A 14,898-nucleotide genomic window follows, 5' to 3' on the forward strand; every position below is an offset into this window, starting at 1 on the left:
ATATATATGTATATTCATATAAAATATTACTGCAATGACACAAGCAGCGAGATTGCAAATCAATTTTAATTTGATATTTATCGTGTTCCTTTTAATGCATAGTCGTCATAACAAAAACAAAAGTATCGAACACGAGGATTTAAATGTATCATTAAAGTATATATATTATATATGTATGTGTACACATTGAAATTAGATTATATATAGGGCAGCAGGTTGCAAAGAGAAAAAAAGAAAAAAAAAAGGCTAACGAGAAAACAAGAAACAAAAGGGAAAAAAAGGAACGAATCGGTATCGTTTCACTATTATTATGCGTGCTTTGGGTCAATGAAAAATGAAACGCGTGGGTGCAGAATGAATGTCCATGCTTCGTGTGTGTGTGTTTTCTTTTCTCAACGAAATTTCCGCGTAAAAATTGTTTTGTTCGGTGAAAAAGTAAAACGATAGTAGTACAACTAACACACTCGCCCAATAATAATAATAATAATACCCTCCCTGTTCGTTCCGATATTTTTTTTCGTCGTTTTATTTTTACACTTTTTCTTCTGCGAAATAAAAAATAAAAAAGACTTTCCCTATCTCTCTTATTCTTGGCTCATAGCAAAACAGCAAATTCATTCACACACACACACACAAAAACCAACTATATATATATTTATATTTATAAAAATAGTTTTCTATCTCTTAAACTAATAATTTTCTTTTGCGTTACGATATATATGCACATATTATATACATATATGTGTAACATTTATAATGTATTAAAAGTGATCTATCTCATCTTAATCTTTTCAACATCCGGTGGTGACGATCTTTCTACGAAACTTAAAACATAACTTGATTATTATCATTACAATACTATCGATCTTATTCCTTTCATTCTTATCGACGATACAAAAATGTCATACCTCGTTAACGATCGCGTGACATTGACAAGAAAAATTGTTACCAGAATCGATATGACCTTATGATAACGTTTACGTATGTATTATATTATGGTGATGGTGTTGGATTCTTTATCTATATATATTTTCTCTCTCCTTTACTGTATCCTCTTTTCTTTTGTTATCGTTGAAACACAATAACGATACGGTTTCAATAGTTATACGATTAAACGAACCTCTAATTAATTTCATATGAATTTAATTTATTAATTTCATTAATGAAATATTGAGATATCCAATTATATATCGATCTGAATTCCATTAAAAATTTTTCTGAATAACACATCGATCGACACAATCGTTTAGAATGAGCATAAGTCTAGTTGGACAGATGTGAACATCAAGTGTGATACTTTAATAATGCAACATATCAAGCACGTGACGCATAAAACTTTATCGACTCTATGTTTCTACACATCTCTCCTCGTCAGTTATTCGAATAAGGTTCAAAACTGATAAAATAGATTATATAATAACCGTTTAAAATATTATTGGCAAAAAGAAAAAGAGAAAAGGTAATGTATAGACAAAATTGTAGTAACATAAAGTAAAAATTAGGATATTGTTTTTAAATGAAAAATTTCAATCGTATGAATAACATATATCGATGTTGATTATCGTCAGACAAAATTTCTCGGGATTCTACGTTTGCTTGCTTGCTTGCTTGCTTTCCCTCTCCCTCACTCTTGAAATCATAGTTTGCTTTTGGTTGACCTACAAATCTTGGTGACCTACATAAACGATAAAACGTAGAGCCGTCGTCCCTGTGCATACTCGTAAAAGGACATCGTACGATATAGGTAAGAGATCATAAGTAGAGAAATTTTCTTCAAAGATCTAGGACGAATCATGAATGACCCAGTAATATTTTTTCATAGTTATTTCATTTTTATTTCGATTCTTATAACGATCACGAAAAATCTATATCCGATTTATCTTTCATTTTTTAGAAGAATCTATATTTTAGTTATCTTCAAACTTTTACAGTTCATGAACCGAACCTTTATGATGAAACCTTTATACTGATGACTATAACAATAAAAATAATAAATATATTGTGATATCAATATTATGTTGAATGTATGTATTACAAAAAGTACAATGGTGTACATAATCATCGTTGATAAACTTTACTCTAGACATTAGAAATATCTAACGAACGTTTGATACAATCAAACGAGATAAGAAAATGATGAACGTAAAAAAAATGGAAAGAAATGTGTTAAAAATCGATTATCCATTCGAATACAATTATTATTATTTTTTTTCTTCCACCATTTGTTTCTCTTATTTTCCTAATGAATTTGATCGTAAAAAATACATATATTATGGTTGTACCTAAAATTGAAACTAAACTAATTTCGTATCTGTTGAGATTTATATAATCGAGAAATTCTATAGGTCGAAGGATTCCGTACGCATTTGGTATCCTTACAGGTTTCGAGATTCGATGCATTTTCTAAAGTAACCACCACCATCACCACCCGCGCATTACGCTCCCCATAAATGCGTTTTAATCGGTAGAGTTTCACCGTTATATAATATTGCACGTTGAATATTGACCGACTGAGGAAAGGCCGTTACGATTTCACGGAAAGTGCACACGACATATCAACACGAACTGTTCCTCTCTCACGATACCCATCTCTTACGGCTAAGGTGAAAGGATAAAGTTAGTCGATGAAAAAAACAAGAAAAGAAGAATAAGAAGAAAAAACGGTGGAGAAGGGGCTGGGGAAAAACTTTCTTGGTGGAAAATGCAAATTTTTGTGTAAAAAAATATATGAATAAATTTATATTTATTGTTATATGTAGAGATATATATTAGGATCGTGCCAAAATAAGTTCTTATCAATTTTGATATTCTTATATTCATAAATCGGTATATATATACATATTGGGATTGTACCAAAAAATTTCTAATCAATTTTAATATTAAATATATACATTCATAAGTCAATACGAATTTTTCGCCGGGCATGACCTAATATATATATAGGGTACGTGTATTATTTTTATTACGATCGGATATAACGGCAGTCTGCGGAGGAGAACAAAGAAAAGAAAAAAATAACGAGGAGACGTCGAGTGAAAGTCAGGTGAATTAGATCTTTCGACGCCGAGAGACTTGCGGTAACGGTGGATTAAAAAAAAAAAAAAGTTTCGGATAAAAGTTGAAAGTAAAAGATCGTAGAGTCACGATGAGTCGAAGTGGATCATTAAACTTTCAACGAATCTTTTTTCTTTCCTTTCCTTTCCTTTCCTTGCTTCCTTCCTTCCTTATTTTCGATCGTTCGATATTCCCTTCTTTAAAGGTGTCTTAATGGAAAACAGACTTGGCTTTACTAAACTTGAAAAACATTTATTAATTCGATCAACGAACTAGACTTAAACGATAACAAGAAAAATAGGATATATTCTAAACGTAATTAAAAAAGTTTATAGAAACTCGTGGAGATAATATCGATAATCGTGAGATTAAATCCAAGTATCTAAACTTCTTTTGTTGCTTTTTTTTTCTCTCTCTCTCTTTGAATATGAAATTTTATTGGGAGCAACGTAAATTGTTAAAGTATTGAAACGCTAATTGAAATGTTGATGGTAAGGATTTTAAAAGTGAAACAAAAAAAAAATAAAAATAAAAGGAGTACGGTAAAAGCTCGCTTTTTTTTCGATAAATTTATTTGCGATTTTTTTTTCTCCCTCTATTTATCTATATTTTTCTATCTCCTCGTGAAGTCGTAACAGCTTCGTTGCAGCTGCTTTGTTGTACCGCGGGAAGACACACACTGTGCGCCGCGTTACGTGAATAAGCATGCGCTCGTTCACAACACAACAAAGTGGAGAGTGGTTTAGAAAGCGGACGGAACGTGTAAAATTTTATACTGGCTAGCAAGTAATCAAAGTTATTTTCTCTGTTAGTACGGTTCTCTTAACGTATACACACACACAAGAAAAATAAAAGATATATCTCGCGTATATATGAGATTACAATTTTCAAAAATTATATTAAAATGTATTTTTTGGAATATCATATAGAAAACAAATTAATAATCCATAAAAAATATCATCTTGTTAAAAAGATATTTGCTTTTTTCTAATTACACGACAGTTTCTATCTTATCATTTTGATGAGGTAATTTTCATTGAATTTTCTAACTCTTCCGACTATCGAAGCACATAAATTGTTGCCAAGAATATATCAAAGAGTAGGAAGAGAGAGAGAGAGAGAGAGAAAGAGAAACGATTAGGTAAAATGCAAACAATGTCGAAGATACAATACGAATAGAGACATTGGTTAATATTATTGACATGAAACTCGTTCGATCGCGAAAAACGATTAACATGAACGTTAAATGCAACATGCCGTCGTCGTCGTCGTCGTTGTAGGTTTAAACGCAAATACTTTCAGCTGTCTATCCGATACGGAATCTTGCATCTCGATCGAAGAATTAATATCTGCTAAGAAATGCAGGTCGCTTGATTCGCCGTGTTAGGTAATCTTTGGGGCTCAGTAAGATTGCTCAACGAGTTTGAGAATTAAAGCGACGTTCGTTTCATGTTTATAAATTAGACATCTAAAAGAGAAAAACAAAGAAGAAGAAGAAGAAGAAGGGGAGATAGATAGAGATAGAGAATGACAAACCCTCCCCCCCCCTCTCCACACTATTTTGCTTTACACTATCGTCCAATAATTTCCAATATTTAGTTTGAATATATTTAAACTTGGTAATAAATAAAACTTGCAAAGTATATTTCTTAAAGGACACGATAAAGAAGAAACCATGTGCAATCTTATCTCCCTCGTAAAATCTAAATTGTCAAAATGAAAGAAAAATAATGCGATAATCGTAATCGTCATTCTCCGTTGTGCCGTTTTTGCTCTTTTTGATTTTGTCAAGGCTACGTAAATGTTTCCTTATGGAACCTTTGGTCGTCTCAATGATACAGTTTTATAATAGTATAAATATTCCAATGAATGCTAAGAAACAAAAAGCATTATGATATGAATATAGATATGTATATACAACGATATAAATGATTTTATTTACACAATTCTAGATAGAAAATATTAATTATACATTACAAAATAATATCATTGGTAGGCACAGAACATGTTTTTTAACAATTCATAATATCCGTTGCTATAGCTTGGGTAGATATATTGTTTTCAAATAAAAAAAAAGAAAATTCATAAGAAATAATATAGTTCTGCAAAAAAGTTAACTGTTCTGTTTTAATTTATGCACTTGCAAGTTGCCAAGAGTTAAGTAGCAATAGATATGACAAGAATATCATTAAAGGTTTAAATATACTGTTATTTTTTACATAAAAGAACAAAAGCTAGATGAAGTTTTTTTCCATTACACAGTGCATAAACTTTTATTTAATGATGTTTTATACTTTGGGGGATGATTACTATTTGTTTTGATTGATATTTTAAAAAGTACAATTGTTAAATGGATACATATTAGTAAATACAGTACTAACACTGTTTATGTTCTATGCGATTTAAACCGATGCAATGGATTATTATAAAATGTGACCAAATAGATTTATATGTTGATAAAAATAATGGGGTAGATAAAAAGTTAGGATTGTGGTTTTCGAAGGACGTATGTTTACGAATTGAGTCGATAAAAACACGAAGAAAAGATCATGAAAGATGCATTTAAAGATAAGTCAGTGAAACATAACCAAAAAGTCAGAATCGAATGTTTTTTTTTTTGACGTATCGCTCCGAATTTAGGAAATTTACTGTCCGGAAAGAACGTGACAGGTGCACTTGGAGATAAGTCGATGAAACATAACCAAGAAATGAGAATTGAATGTTTTCTGACATATCAGTTTAAAATTTGGGGGCTTAGAGTACTTATAAATAGATGGCAAAAAATGTACTAAATAGAAATCGCATAACATAAGCAGCATGAAGATTACTCACCTTAAAATAGCCTCCTTGATAAAGCGTGTCTGGAGGACCGAAAATCGCTACTTCCCACTCGAACATGTTGTCCTCGTTAACGAGTTTAACGCGGAAACCTTCGACAGGTTCCTCTTGAAGACTTTTGTATTCTAGGGCAAGGGCTCGTAATGCGCTGCTCGTTGGTTGTGCCATATTTTTCGACTCTGGAATCACAACCGCAGTCCGTTCCAGAAAGACGAAAGTCTCGAAAGCTTCCCAGAGTGGTCGCCAGAACAGTGACGTGATCGTACCGACTGCCTTTGCGAACTCACAACTCCGTTCTCTCGAAGAATCAATTCGGCCGACGAGTTCAAACCAACCGACAGAATCGTGAGGTGTTACTTTACCACTAACGCCTTTTTACCTACCGCGAGTTTACTACCAAAAGTATTTCACTTAATAACGGGGGCTCTAATAAGTCCAATATCAATTTCGAATTCGCGGCAAATAAACAAAGGGATACGATCCAATTTACGATCTGCTAAATGCCCCTGCAGTCAACAATACACCATTCCCGTCACATGCACTACGGTTCTAACAAAACAGCTGACGTACCTTCTGCGTCAGCGTCGTTCTTATCATGCGCATGCGTCTTATCGAAACCCATTAAAATGGCGCATACCTTTGTTTTCTATATCTTCCTGATTAACGATATTTCAACTTTCTTTTTATCCATTTTTTTACATTACTTTTATAAACTCTTCCTTTTGACTACGTAATCAAATTTATCTTATTCCCAAGCATCAATCACTTTTTTCTGTAGTTGATTATTGACATTTATCTAGGAAAGTTCAAATGTAGCGCGTCTTTAACGATTGCGCTAATCAAAATTGTCCTTTAGAAAGGCTTAGTATTTTGAACCAATTAAAAATCTATTCGTTGTTCGTCTTATCGAAAAAGGTGAATATTCATTTAATAATAAATATTTCAATTAGCGATTAGAAATGCTAGAATATTTCAATTTATTGTAAGAAAGAAAGAAATATTATTTCTTTATCTGATTTTTTTTTTAAATAAATAAATGGAACTCTTGTTTATACTTAAAAGTATTGTTCTCATTGGTTGTTTATTCCAATCCGTAGTAACCGATTCTAGATACTTTTACATTTAAATATTTCTAGATACTTCCGCATTTAAATATTTATACATATCCAAATAAAATAATATTCAAGCAAGTGTGAAACATGATTATAACTAATTGATAAGACCATTAAAAAAAAATCTCACATTTTATCTTTCTCCTAAAAAATTATTTAAGAAATAACTATACGAAATAACTATACGAAATAAAATAAGTATTAATAAAAATATTTCACTGATACAATTAAGTTTCAGCTCATATTTTTTCTCAAGGTTCTCATAAAAGTTGCAAACTCATAGCATTAAATATTCACATTGCTGCAATGTAATTACTCGATGAGATGTATTTTTGAAGTGTTGAATAATATATAGATATAATCAACGTTTTTATAGATGTGGTAGACGTGATATTTATGAGTTCGTATGCACGTATCTCTTATTCAGTCTAATATTGTTCTTGAACGTTTTAACATATCTTAACTAATATAAAAGAAATATTTAAACATCATGGCAGTAAATACAGAAATTATGAAAGTATTTGTATTTTGGAGTAGTGTATTAGTTTTAAAAATGCTAGCAATGATGCCCCTAACTGCTCATTATAGATTTAAAAAACAGGTATTGTAAAAACGATTGTCTAATTAATTTTTAATTTTATCATGATTTTATATTATTATAAGGAATACTATTATAAGAAAGAATTATATTTCAATTATTTTTAAGATCTTCCTAAATCCCGAAGATATGAAATTCGCAAAAAATTCTAAAGTGGCATTTGATGATCCTGATATAGAACGTGTACGCAGAAATCATCGAAATGACCTTGAAAATATCCTCCCTTGGTTTATAATCACCTATATTTGGCTAACAACAGATCCATCACCTTGGTTAGCTGGAATGTTAATCAAAAGCTTTGTGATTTCTAGAATTCTACACACCTTATCTTATTCTATTTTTGCACAACAACCTGCTAGAATTTTGTCTTTTGCTTGTGGATATAGTATTATGATTTATGAAGTTTTTTCTTCTTTATTATATTATTCATAAATGATTTGAAATAAGAAGTGGCAACGTATATTCCATTAATTCTAACATACTATAATTTTTTTCTATACTTAAAATATATCTTATTAATATATATTATTAATTGTTAATATTTTTGTAAAAAAAATGCCGAATCATTAAACATTTTTATCTATGGATTGATCTACATTATCTTTGAATTCTATAAACACATTTTTTACTATAACAAGTAAATTAATAACTAATCTTAATTGCATAAGAAAAAAAATAGCGAGTAAAATATCCCTATCAAAGTTGAAATGGTAACTTTCAGTCCGCAAAATTCCCATTGTTGCACCATTTGGATTTTTGCGCATGCGTCTGGCGTGTAATTTTGAGAGGGAATTTTTTGAAAAAATGTTAGACTCATGTCACTCTGCTTGCCAGTTGTCAGACCATGATAGAATCACTTTTTATATACTATATTAGACATGTATAAAACTGTAACTCTACAATTTTAAATTCTTTAATTTCAAACTTTTAATTTCTGTATATTCTTACTTTATATATATTTCAAAATGTCCCGCAAGACTGCAGGCATGCACTCAGCAATTTCTCCTCTCCATACTCAAGTATGACATATCGCTCCCTCTGTCACTTAAAAACAAATGAAAACTAACGCTAAAACTTAATAGCAGTTATATGCTCCGAGTGCATAGTTTAAACTATTTTAATTTCATATTATAATTGTGAAACCAAAATGAATCGACACCCACCTCCTGATCATAAAAGTCGTGGAGAGCCGCAAGCAGAATTAGAAAGTCAATTTATCTTAAGATTACCCCCGGTATGTTTTATTCTAATTTATAACCTTAAAATATTCTTATTTACTTAAATCCTTTACACACAAATTTGTGTATACAATTATATTATTTATTAATTTATTATAGGATTCAGCGAAAGTCTTAAGAGAAACATTGAGAAGTGGAGCTCCCATAAAAGATAGACTTAGTATTAAATTAGAAAATGATATGCGATATGGCGAAGTAAGATTAGATCATTGGTTACTGCATGCTAAGGTATTTATTACTTTCCTTTTAATTATTATTCCAAAAATGTTTTTTCCCTCTCGATAATTCTTAACAACAAAATTATTCTTTTCATGTTTTAGGTGGTTGATTTGCCTACCATTGTAGAATCTTTAAAAACTATCGATAATAAAAGTTTTTATAAAACAGCAGACATATGTCAGGTAATATAATAATATTAAGGAAATAAAATGAATAAGTAATGTATTAATATTATTGTTATTATAAATAGATGTTAATATGCAAAGAAGAGGATGATCATACTACTACAGATGAAGAATCACCTATGAGACAAAAGAAAAAAGATCCTAACAAGGTTGATAAGAAATTTTTATGGCCACATGGTGTAACACCACCTACAAAGAATGTAAGACGTAGAAGATTCAGAAAAACTTTAAAGAAAAAGTATGTAGAAGCACCAGAAATAGAGAAAGAAGTAAAAAGATTATTAAGAGTTGATAATGAAGCAGTCAATGTTAAATGGGAAGTGATATGCGAAGATGAGGACCAATCTAAGCCAAGTAAAGTATCATCATCTGGAACTGTTAAATCTAGAAGGGATAATAATAATGGTAACACATCACAAAGTTTAGATGTCGGTAAGTATTCTGTGGATAGTATATAACTCCATCATCAATTTAATCAATATAATTATATTATATGTTTATTTTATGTTAATAGCTGAACATGATATATTTGGTGAACCTGTGAGTGATAGCGAAGATGATGATGAAGAAGCAAACATTAATGTTATGGAACTAGATGAAAATAGTAGGCTGTCAGGTGATAGCAGGGCAACTGATTCTAATTCCATGCAGGCTGCATACTCTGAACGATCGAGTAATAATGCAACTACGAGTTGTGGCCTTGTAACAGAATTTAGTAAAGAAATGTTCCAAAATGAAAACAATTCCGAAGCTGATGGAGAAAAACCGACAGACACAGCAGAACTTAAAGTTCCAAAATTAGAACAGTTTCATTCAGAATATATTATTCCTGACGATTTTTCGGAATCTCCATCTATTTCGATGCCTAAAGGTAATTATGTTTTAAAAAAAAAATATTAGCTCCATAATCTGATTTATATATTATTTTAGATTCATTACAAACGAGACTTGCCACGCTTCATGCTGAATTAGGAGAACTGCGCCAACGAAGACAGCAGCAAGAGATTGAAATTGCGAATATAGAGAATGTTAAACTTAGACAGAGATTTCAAGAAATATTGGATAATTTGTTAACTCAAGAAATGCAGAAAGTGCACGAGGTAATTAATAATTATATTATTCATAATGTTTATATCCTAGATGAACTATTATTTAATTTGTGTTATATTTGGAAAAATAATTTTTCCTTTTTTTTTAAGATTTGCTTAGAATAATCATTTGTAATGTATAATATTACACTAAATTTTAGATTCAAGACTTGGAATTGGAATAAAAATGAACAGTTATTGTTCGTTCGAATGTTGAGGATTCCTAAATAGTATTAAATCAAAAAAATGTATATAGTATTTAAATAATATAATTTAAAAATAAGAAGAAATGGATTATTATAATATTTAATGAAATTTATTACGAAGATAAATATTTTCTGCCATATAACTGTGCCTTTTTTTCAAAACCAACAGATTTTATAGGTGTATTTAATTTATAAAAAGGATTCATGGAATACTGAAACAAATAACAATTTAATAATTCAATGAAAGACTGTTAACCCTTCCGATACAGCTAAGATTTGATTAGATAACAGAGTAACAATAGTTATTGATAATGCACTACAAGTACCAAACGTTAAATGAATATAATAATCACCGGTAGTATCGAAAGGGTTAAGAATGCATAAATTGTTGCATATTACCTTTATGTATGTCTCATACATTTCATTAAAAAAATTTTTAATTCCATCTTCGTTTTTACTATCATGTACCATAACGAATCGTATATGTGTTGCTGTTACAAATGCACTTACAAACCATTGATTAAATTTATCTACAACTTTAAAATGCATATTTGTTGTTTTCCATGTATGCTCATCGACAAGATCAAGTGCTGCATGAGCTATGAATTGACTCAAATGTGTATGATCTTCTTTCTATTTAAACAGTGATTTGTTAATAAGATCAAATAATTTTTTCCATTACTGAATATAATCTAATATAAATATCAATCTATATTGGTATAATAAACAAACCTTAGCATCCTTACTAGAATTGTTAAATTCTATTTCAAATAATGGATTGTCTTCATAACCAATAATAGCAAAATAATAATTCGCTGCCATAATTTATTTTTTTATTAAATTAGCAGTTTTATTATATTACTTTGATTTAATAAACTATAAAAAAGAAATCGAATATTTTTGTACCCAATGTCTTGCGTGTATTTAGTCAATTAATAAGACACAAAAACACGAGATATTACATTGTAATATAAATAGGACAATAAAGAACTGACAAAAATAAAAACAAATGGAAAATCACTTTAAAAAAATATTACTACTGACAAGAACTAGATGTCAATGAATAGATATAACTAGCAAACTGAAGGTAACTGCTTAATGCAGCGCCCTCACTTTCACGAACTAAATGCTTTCATTTTTTGTGACCCAAATTATTCTTATAAATGCACATCCAGAGTATTCGTTCGATCGAGCTTGCTACTTTACTCTAATAAAATGTCAAATTAAATAATTATAAGCTTTATATTAATAATAATTAAATATCTTCGATGTAATCGACATTAAAATACAAATTTTAAATAGGTTACTTGAATAAAGAATAAAATAATATTAATATCAATTTTGTGACGTTACGAATATTCTATAATAAAATATAAACTAATCAATTCAATTGTCACGATGTTAAACTTATTTTTATTTTATTTATTTTTTTTTATATAAAATAATTTAATTATAGAAAAAGTTATATAGACATAAGGGCGCACTATGTAAAATTTTTCTCGCGATTAAGAATCGTAATTAAATCGATGTATGAAAGAATATGATGAGTTTTCGATAATCGAGATTTTTAATCGTAAATAAATTAAATTTAAAAGCAAAATGTCGCACTATTCCTGATTAAAGATTGCATATCAAAAGTAATTCATAAGCGTACGCTTATATCGTAGATCCACAACTTGTACTGTCCTATGTATGCACACTTGTATGGTGTCATCGCAATCCTTCTTCACATTTCGATAGTAACGCGATCACTCTTAATTGTCAAATAATTCTCGTAAAAAATATTTGCAAACGTAGAGCGTGTCTCACCTCACCTCTTGAAAAGTAACGGTATATAACGCATACATATATGTATATGAACATGTATATGTATATACATATATTGTATATTTGAGCTTTCTCGTCGATCTGTGCCATCGAAACCAAACTTCGAAGGGTACCGAACGATCTTTGTCCGGTTTTATGCAAAATACCGAACGAAGTAACGGAAAAGGTGTTGCATTTAGTTAATTAATAAGGCACAAAGTTCCACGTTATGGGGTTCGATGTGAACCGTTTTCAAGGAGAAGTGGACGAGGAACTCGTTTGTCCGATCTGTTCCGGTGTTCTTGAGGATCCCGTTCAGGTATTGTCAGAATTTATCTTACAAATTATTTCAATCTTTTTATTAAATGTATCTAATTGCGAACTGCCAAGACTAACCTCGCTTTATATGTGTACAATTATTATTTATTCATTTGCTCTGTAACGCTAGATTTTGTTTGTTGTATTTATTATTATCGAGTAAACCGTTGTTCATTGTCTATGATGTTTAATTTACAATCGTTTCATTCAATTTATTTCATTTGTGAGTAACTTTTTTTGGGTTCCGCCTATTCCACTCTTTTCTTTTATGGTAAATTATCGTGACGTTAGTTAAATGTAATTCACATTTCAAAACGATGATTATTTTATTGTTACTATTTTCAATGAAGTTTTGCAGTTTTGCAGAATAGTCTTATAAGCTTATGAGGATTGGCAGGTGAGGAATATGTTACAGGCTCCTGTATGCGAACATGCCTTCTGTCGTTCATGTATCAACGAATGGATTAACAGACAACCAACGTGTCCTTTGGATCGTACTCCCATTACCTCTGCACAACTGAGAACAGTACCAAGAATTCTTAGAAACTTATTGGCTCGCTTATGTATTACTTGTGATAATATCGTGTATGGATGTCAAGTAAGCATCAAGTTGGACAGTTTAGTATCACATTTGGAACAATGCGAATATAACCCTAAGAGACCAATGTTATGCGAACAAGGTTGTAGTCTCATCATTCCAAAAGATGAATTAAAAGATCACAATTGCGTAAGAGAACTTAGAAATTTAATCCAGTCTCAACAGCAAAAGCTAACTGATATGAAACGAGAACTAGGGGAACAACAACTTCAAATAAATGAACATAAGCGAGAGATACACTTATTAAAAGATTTTATGAGAGCATTAAGAATATCGAATCCAGCAATGAGAGCTATTGCCGATCAAATGGAAAGAGACGAAGTTGTAAGATGGTCTGCGACTCTTCCTCGTGCTAGAGTTACCAGATGGGGAGGGATGATCTCAACCCCGGATGAATCGTTGCAGGTATTTTATATTTAACATAGGATTTATTTGAACTACTTTGAGTTATATAACGATTTTAAAACATATATTATAAATCTTCTAGATAATGGTGAAAAGAACATTGTCAGAAAATAATTGTCCGCCTCATATCATTGATGAACTCATGGAAAATTGTCATGAAAGAAAATGGCCATCGGGTTTAAATTCTTTAGAAACTAGACAAAATTCCAGAAGACAATATGAGTATTACATATGCAAGAGAGTGCCTGGAAAGCAGGCTGTTTTAGTCCTCCATTGCGATAATACGCACATGCCAGAAGACATGATTATTGAACCTGGTTTAGTAATGATTTTTGCCCATGGTATTGAATGAATAAACATACGAAGAACCATTAAATATTATGGTATTTTTAGGAAGAAAAATGAACTTTCACAAGTTGAGTGTATCTACTTGTTGTTTGCTATGATTTCTCAACAATGCATACAAAATAGCTTTATGTATGTATGCACAATCTAAGAGGTATGGGTGTACTAATGTCTCCCGCAAACTACTGTTTGCAGAAATAGTAAAAAATTATGAATACATAACTTTTGTGATACATGATTGTACAGACACAATTGCTACATACAAAATCTAATTGAATGTCTGATTGTTACACTGTGATATGATATATTAATTTGTTGGAAAAGTTCCTGAGATTATTTGATGAATAGCAAACGATTCCAAATTTATTGTTATTATGATTTGCTCATTTTCTACAGTAAAGTCTTCTTAATATATCTGTAATGGATTATTTATCATCTATTTCAGGAAATTTTTTTAATATTCTAGACTTTCTCTTAAGTTTTTTTTATTATGATAACTTGAAAAAATGTAAAAAATAATGAATAGATTGTAATGATATGATATTTACTATTACTAAGCGCTCAATGTGTTCTTAAGAAACAAGAAACGATCTCGTAATATTCAATTTATACATTGGTCTTGTAAATTATTGTAAAATCATCGCTAATAATTATGAAATGATCAGATCATTATGCAGTGTATAATAACTATACAATTATTTAATGCTTTATACAGCATCTTTAACACTGCTTTGTATAATCAATGTAATAAGCACAAGAAAACTAATTTATTTCAAATTTTATACAGTTTTCCTTATACATAAATATGATTTATGGATTGCATGAAAATTTATGAGTTTTTCTTAACTTTAACTAATAGCAGACTGTAAAATAAGCGATAGTAGTAAT

At 30.2% G+C, this 14,898-nt stretch overlaps 5 protein-coding genes across 7 annotated transcripts in view; 3 read left to right on the forward strand and 2 right to left on the reverse strand.

Moving 5' to 3' along the window:
- The window catches only part of LOC106788892 (ubiquitin-conjugating enzyme E2 R2), a 13,900-nt gene extending 7,430 nt beyond the window's left edge, over positions 1-6,470 (reverse strand). The window contains exon 1 of the mRNA XM_014752590.1: positions 5,887-6,470. Within this exon, the coding sequence (XP_014608076.1) occupies positions 5,887-6,060 (174 nt within the window). The 5' untranslated portion in view covers positions 6,061-6,470. The remainder of the gene's footprint in view (positions 1-5,886) is intronic.
- Positions 6,471-7,289: 819 nt separating this feature from the next.
- On the forward strand, positions 7,290-8,186 carry LOC106788874 (microsomal glutathione S-transferase 1-like). Its single transcript, XM_014752557.1, has 2 exons — positions 7,290-7,605; positions 7,711-8,186. Exons 1-2 carry the CDS (start codon positions 7,495-7,497, stop codon positions 8,032-8,034), a joined length of 435 nt encoding a protein of 144 aa, XP_014608043.1. The 5' UTR covers positions 7,290-7,494; the 3' UTR covers positions 8,035-8,186.
- A 459-nt stretch (positions 8,187-8,645) lies between these two features.
- On the forward strand, positions 8,646-10,580 carry LOC106788878 (transcription initiation factor TFIID subunit 7). Its single transcript, XM_014752570.1, has 7 exons — positions 8,646-8,836; positions 8,940-9,068; positions 9,161-9,241; positions 9,310-9,676; positions 9,759-10,115; positions 10,175-10,344; positions 10,494-10,580. The coding sequence occupies exons 1-7, from the start codon at positions 8,750-8,752 to the stop codon at positions 10,515-10,517; spliced, it is 1,215 nt and encodes a 404-aa protein (XP_014608056.1). The 5' UTR covers positions 8,646-8,749; the 3' UTR covers positions 10,518-10,580.
- On the reverse strand, positions 10,504-12,281 carry LOC106788885 (probable trafficking protein particle complex subunit 2). 2 transcript variants are annotated; one of them, XM_014752584.1, is made up of 3 exons: positions 11,271-11,730; positions 10,938-11,171; positions 10,504-10,750 (listed from the first exon to the last, which is right to left on the reverse strand). In XM_014752584.1, the coding sequence occupies exons 1-3, from the start codon at positions 11,358-11,360 to the stop codon at positions 10,652-10,654; spliced, it is 423 nt and encodes a 140-aa protein (XP_014608070.1). In that variant the 5' UTR covers positions 11,361-11,730; the 3' UTR covers positions 10,504-10,651. The 2 variants fall into 2 exon arrangements, with proteins under 2 accessions (XP_014608070.1, XP_014608069.1); XM_014752583.1 differs by lacking the exon at positions 10,504-10,750 and adding an exon at positions 12,193-12,281 and having other exon boundaries at positions 10,757-11,171; positions 11,271-11,414.
- Positions 12,282-12,416: 135 nt separating this feature from the next.
- LOC106788881 (E3 ubiquitin-protein ligase NRDP1) lies at positions 12,417-14,832 on the forward strand. Of its 2 annotated transcripts, none has more exons than XM_014752577.1 (3): positions 12,417-12,663; positions 13,078-13,665; positions 13,748-14,832. In XM_014752577.1, the coding sequence occupies exons 1-3, from the start codon at positions 12,574-12,576 to the stop codon at positions 14,015-14,017; spliced, it is 948 nt and encodes a 315-aa protein (XP_014608063.1). In that variant the 5' UTR covers positions 12,417-12,573; the 3' UTR covers positions 14,018-14,832. The 2 variants fall into 2 exon arrangements, with proteins under 2 accessions (XP_014608063.1, XP_014608062.1); XM_014752576.1 differs by having other exon boundaries at positions 12,564-12,663; positions 13,060-13,665.
- The last annotated feature ends 66 nt before the right edge of the window (positions 14,833-14,898 follow it).

This window comes from Polistes canadensis, unplaced genomic scaffold, assembly GCF_001313835.1.
Source record: "Polistes canadensis isolate GaletaPanama2010 unplaced genomic scaffold, ASM131383v1 scaffold_156, whole genome shotgun sequence".
Taxonomy (NCBI): Eukaryota; Metazoa; Arthropoda; class Insecta; order Hymenoptera; family Vespidae; genus Polistes; species Polistes canadensis.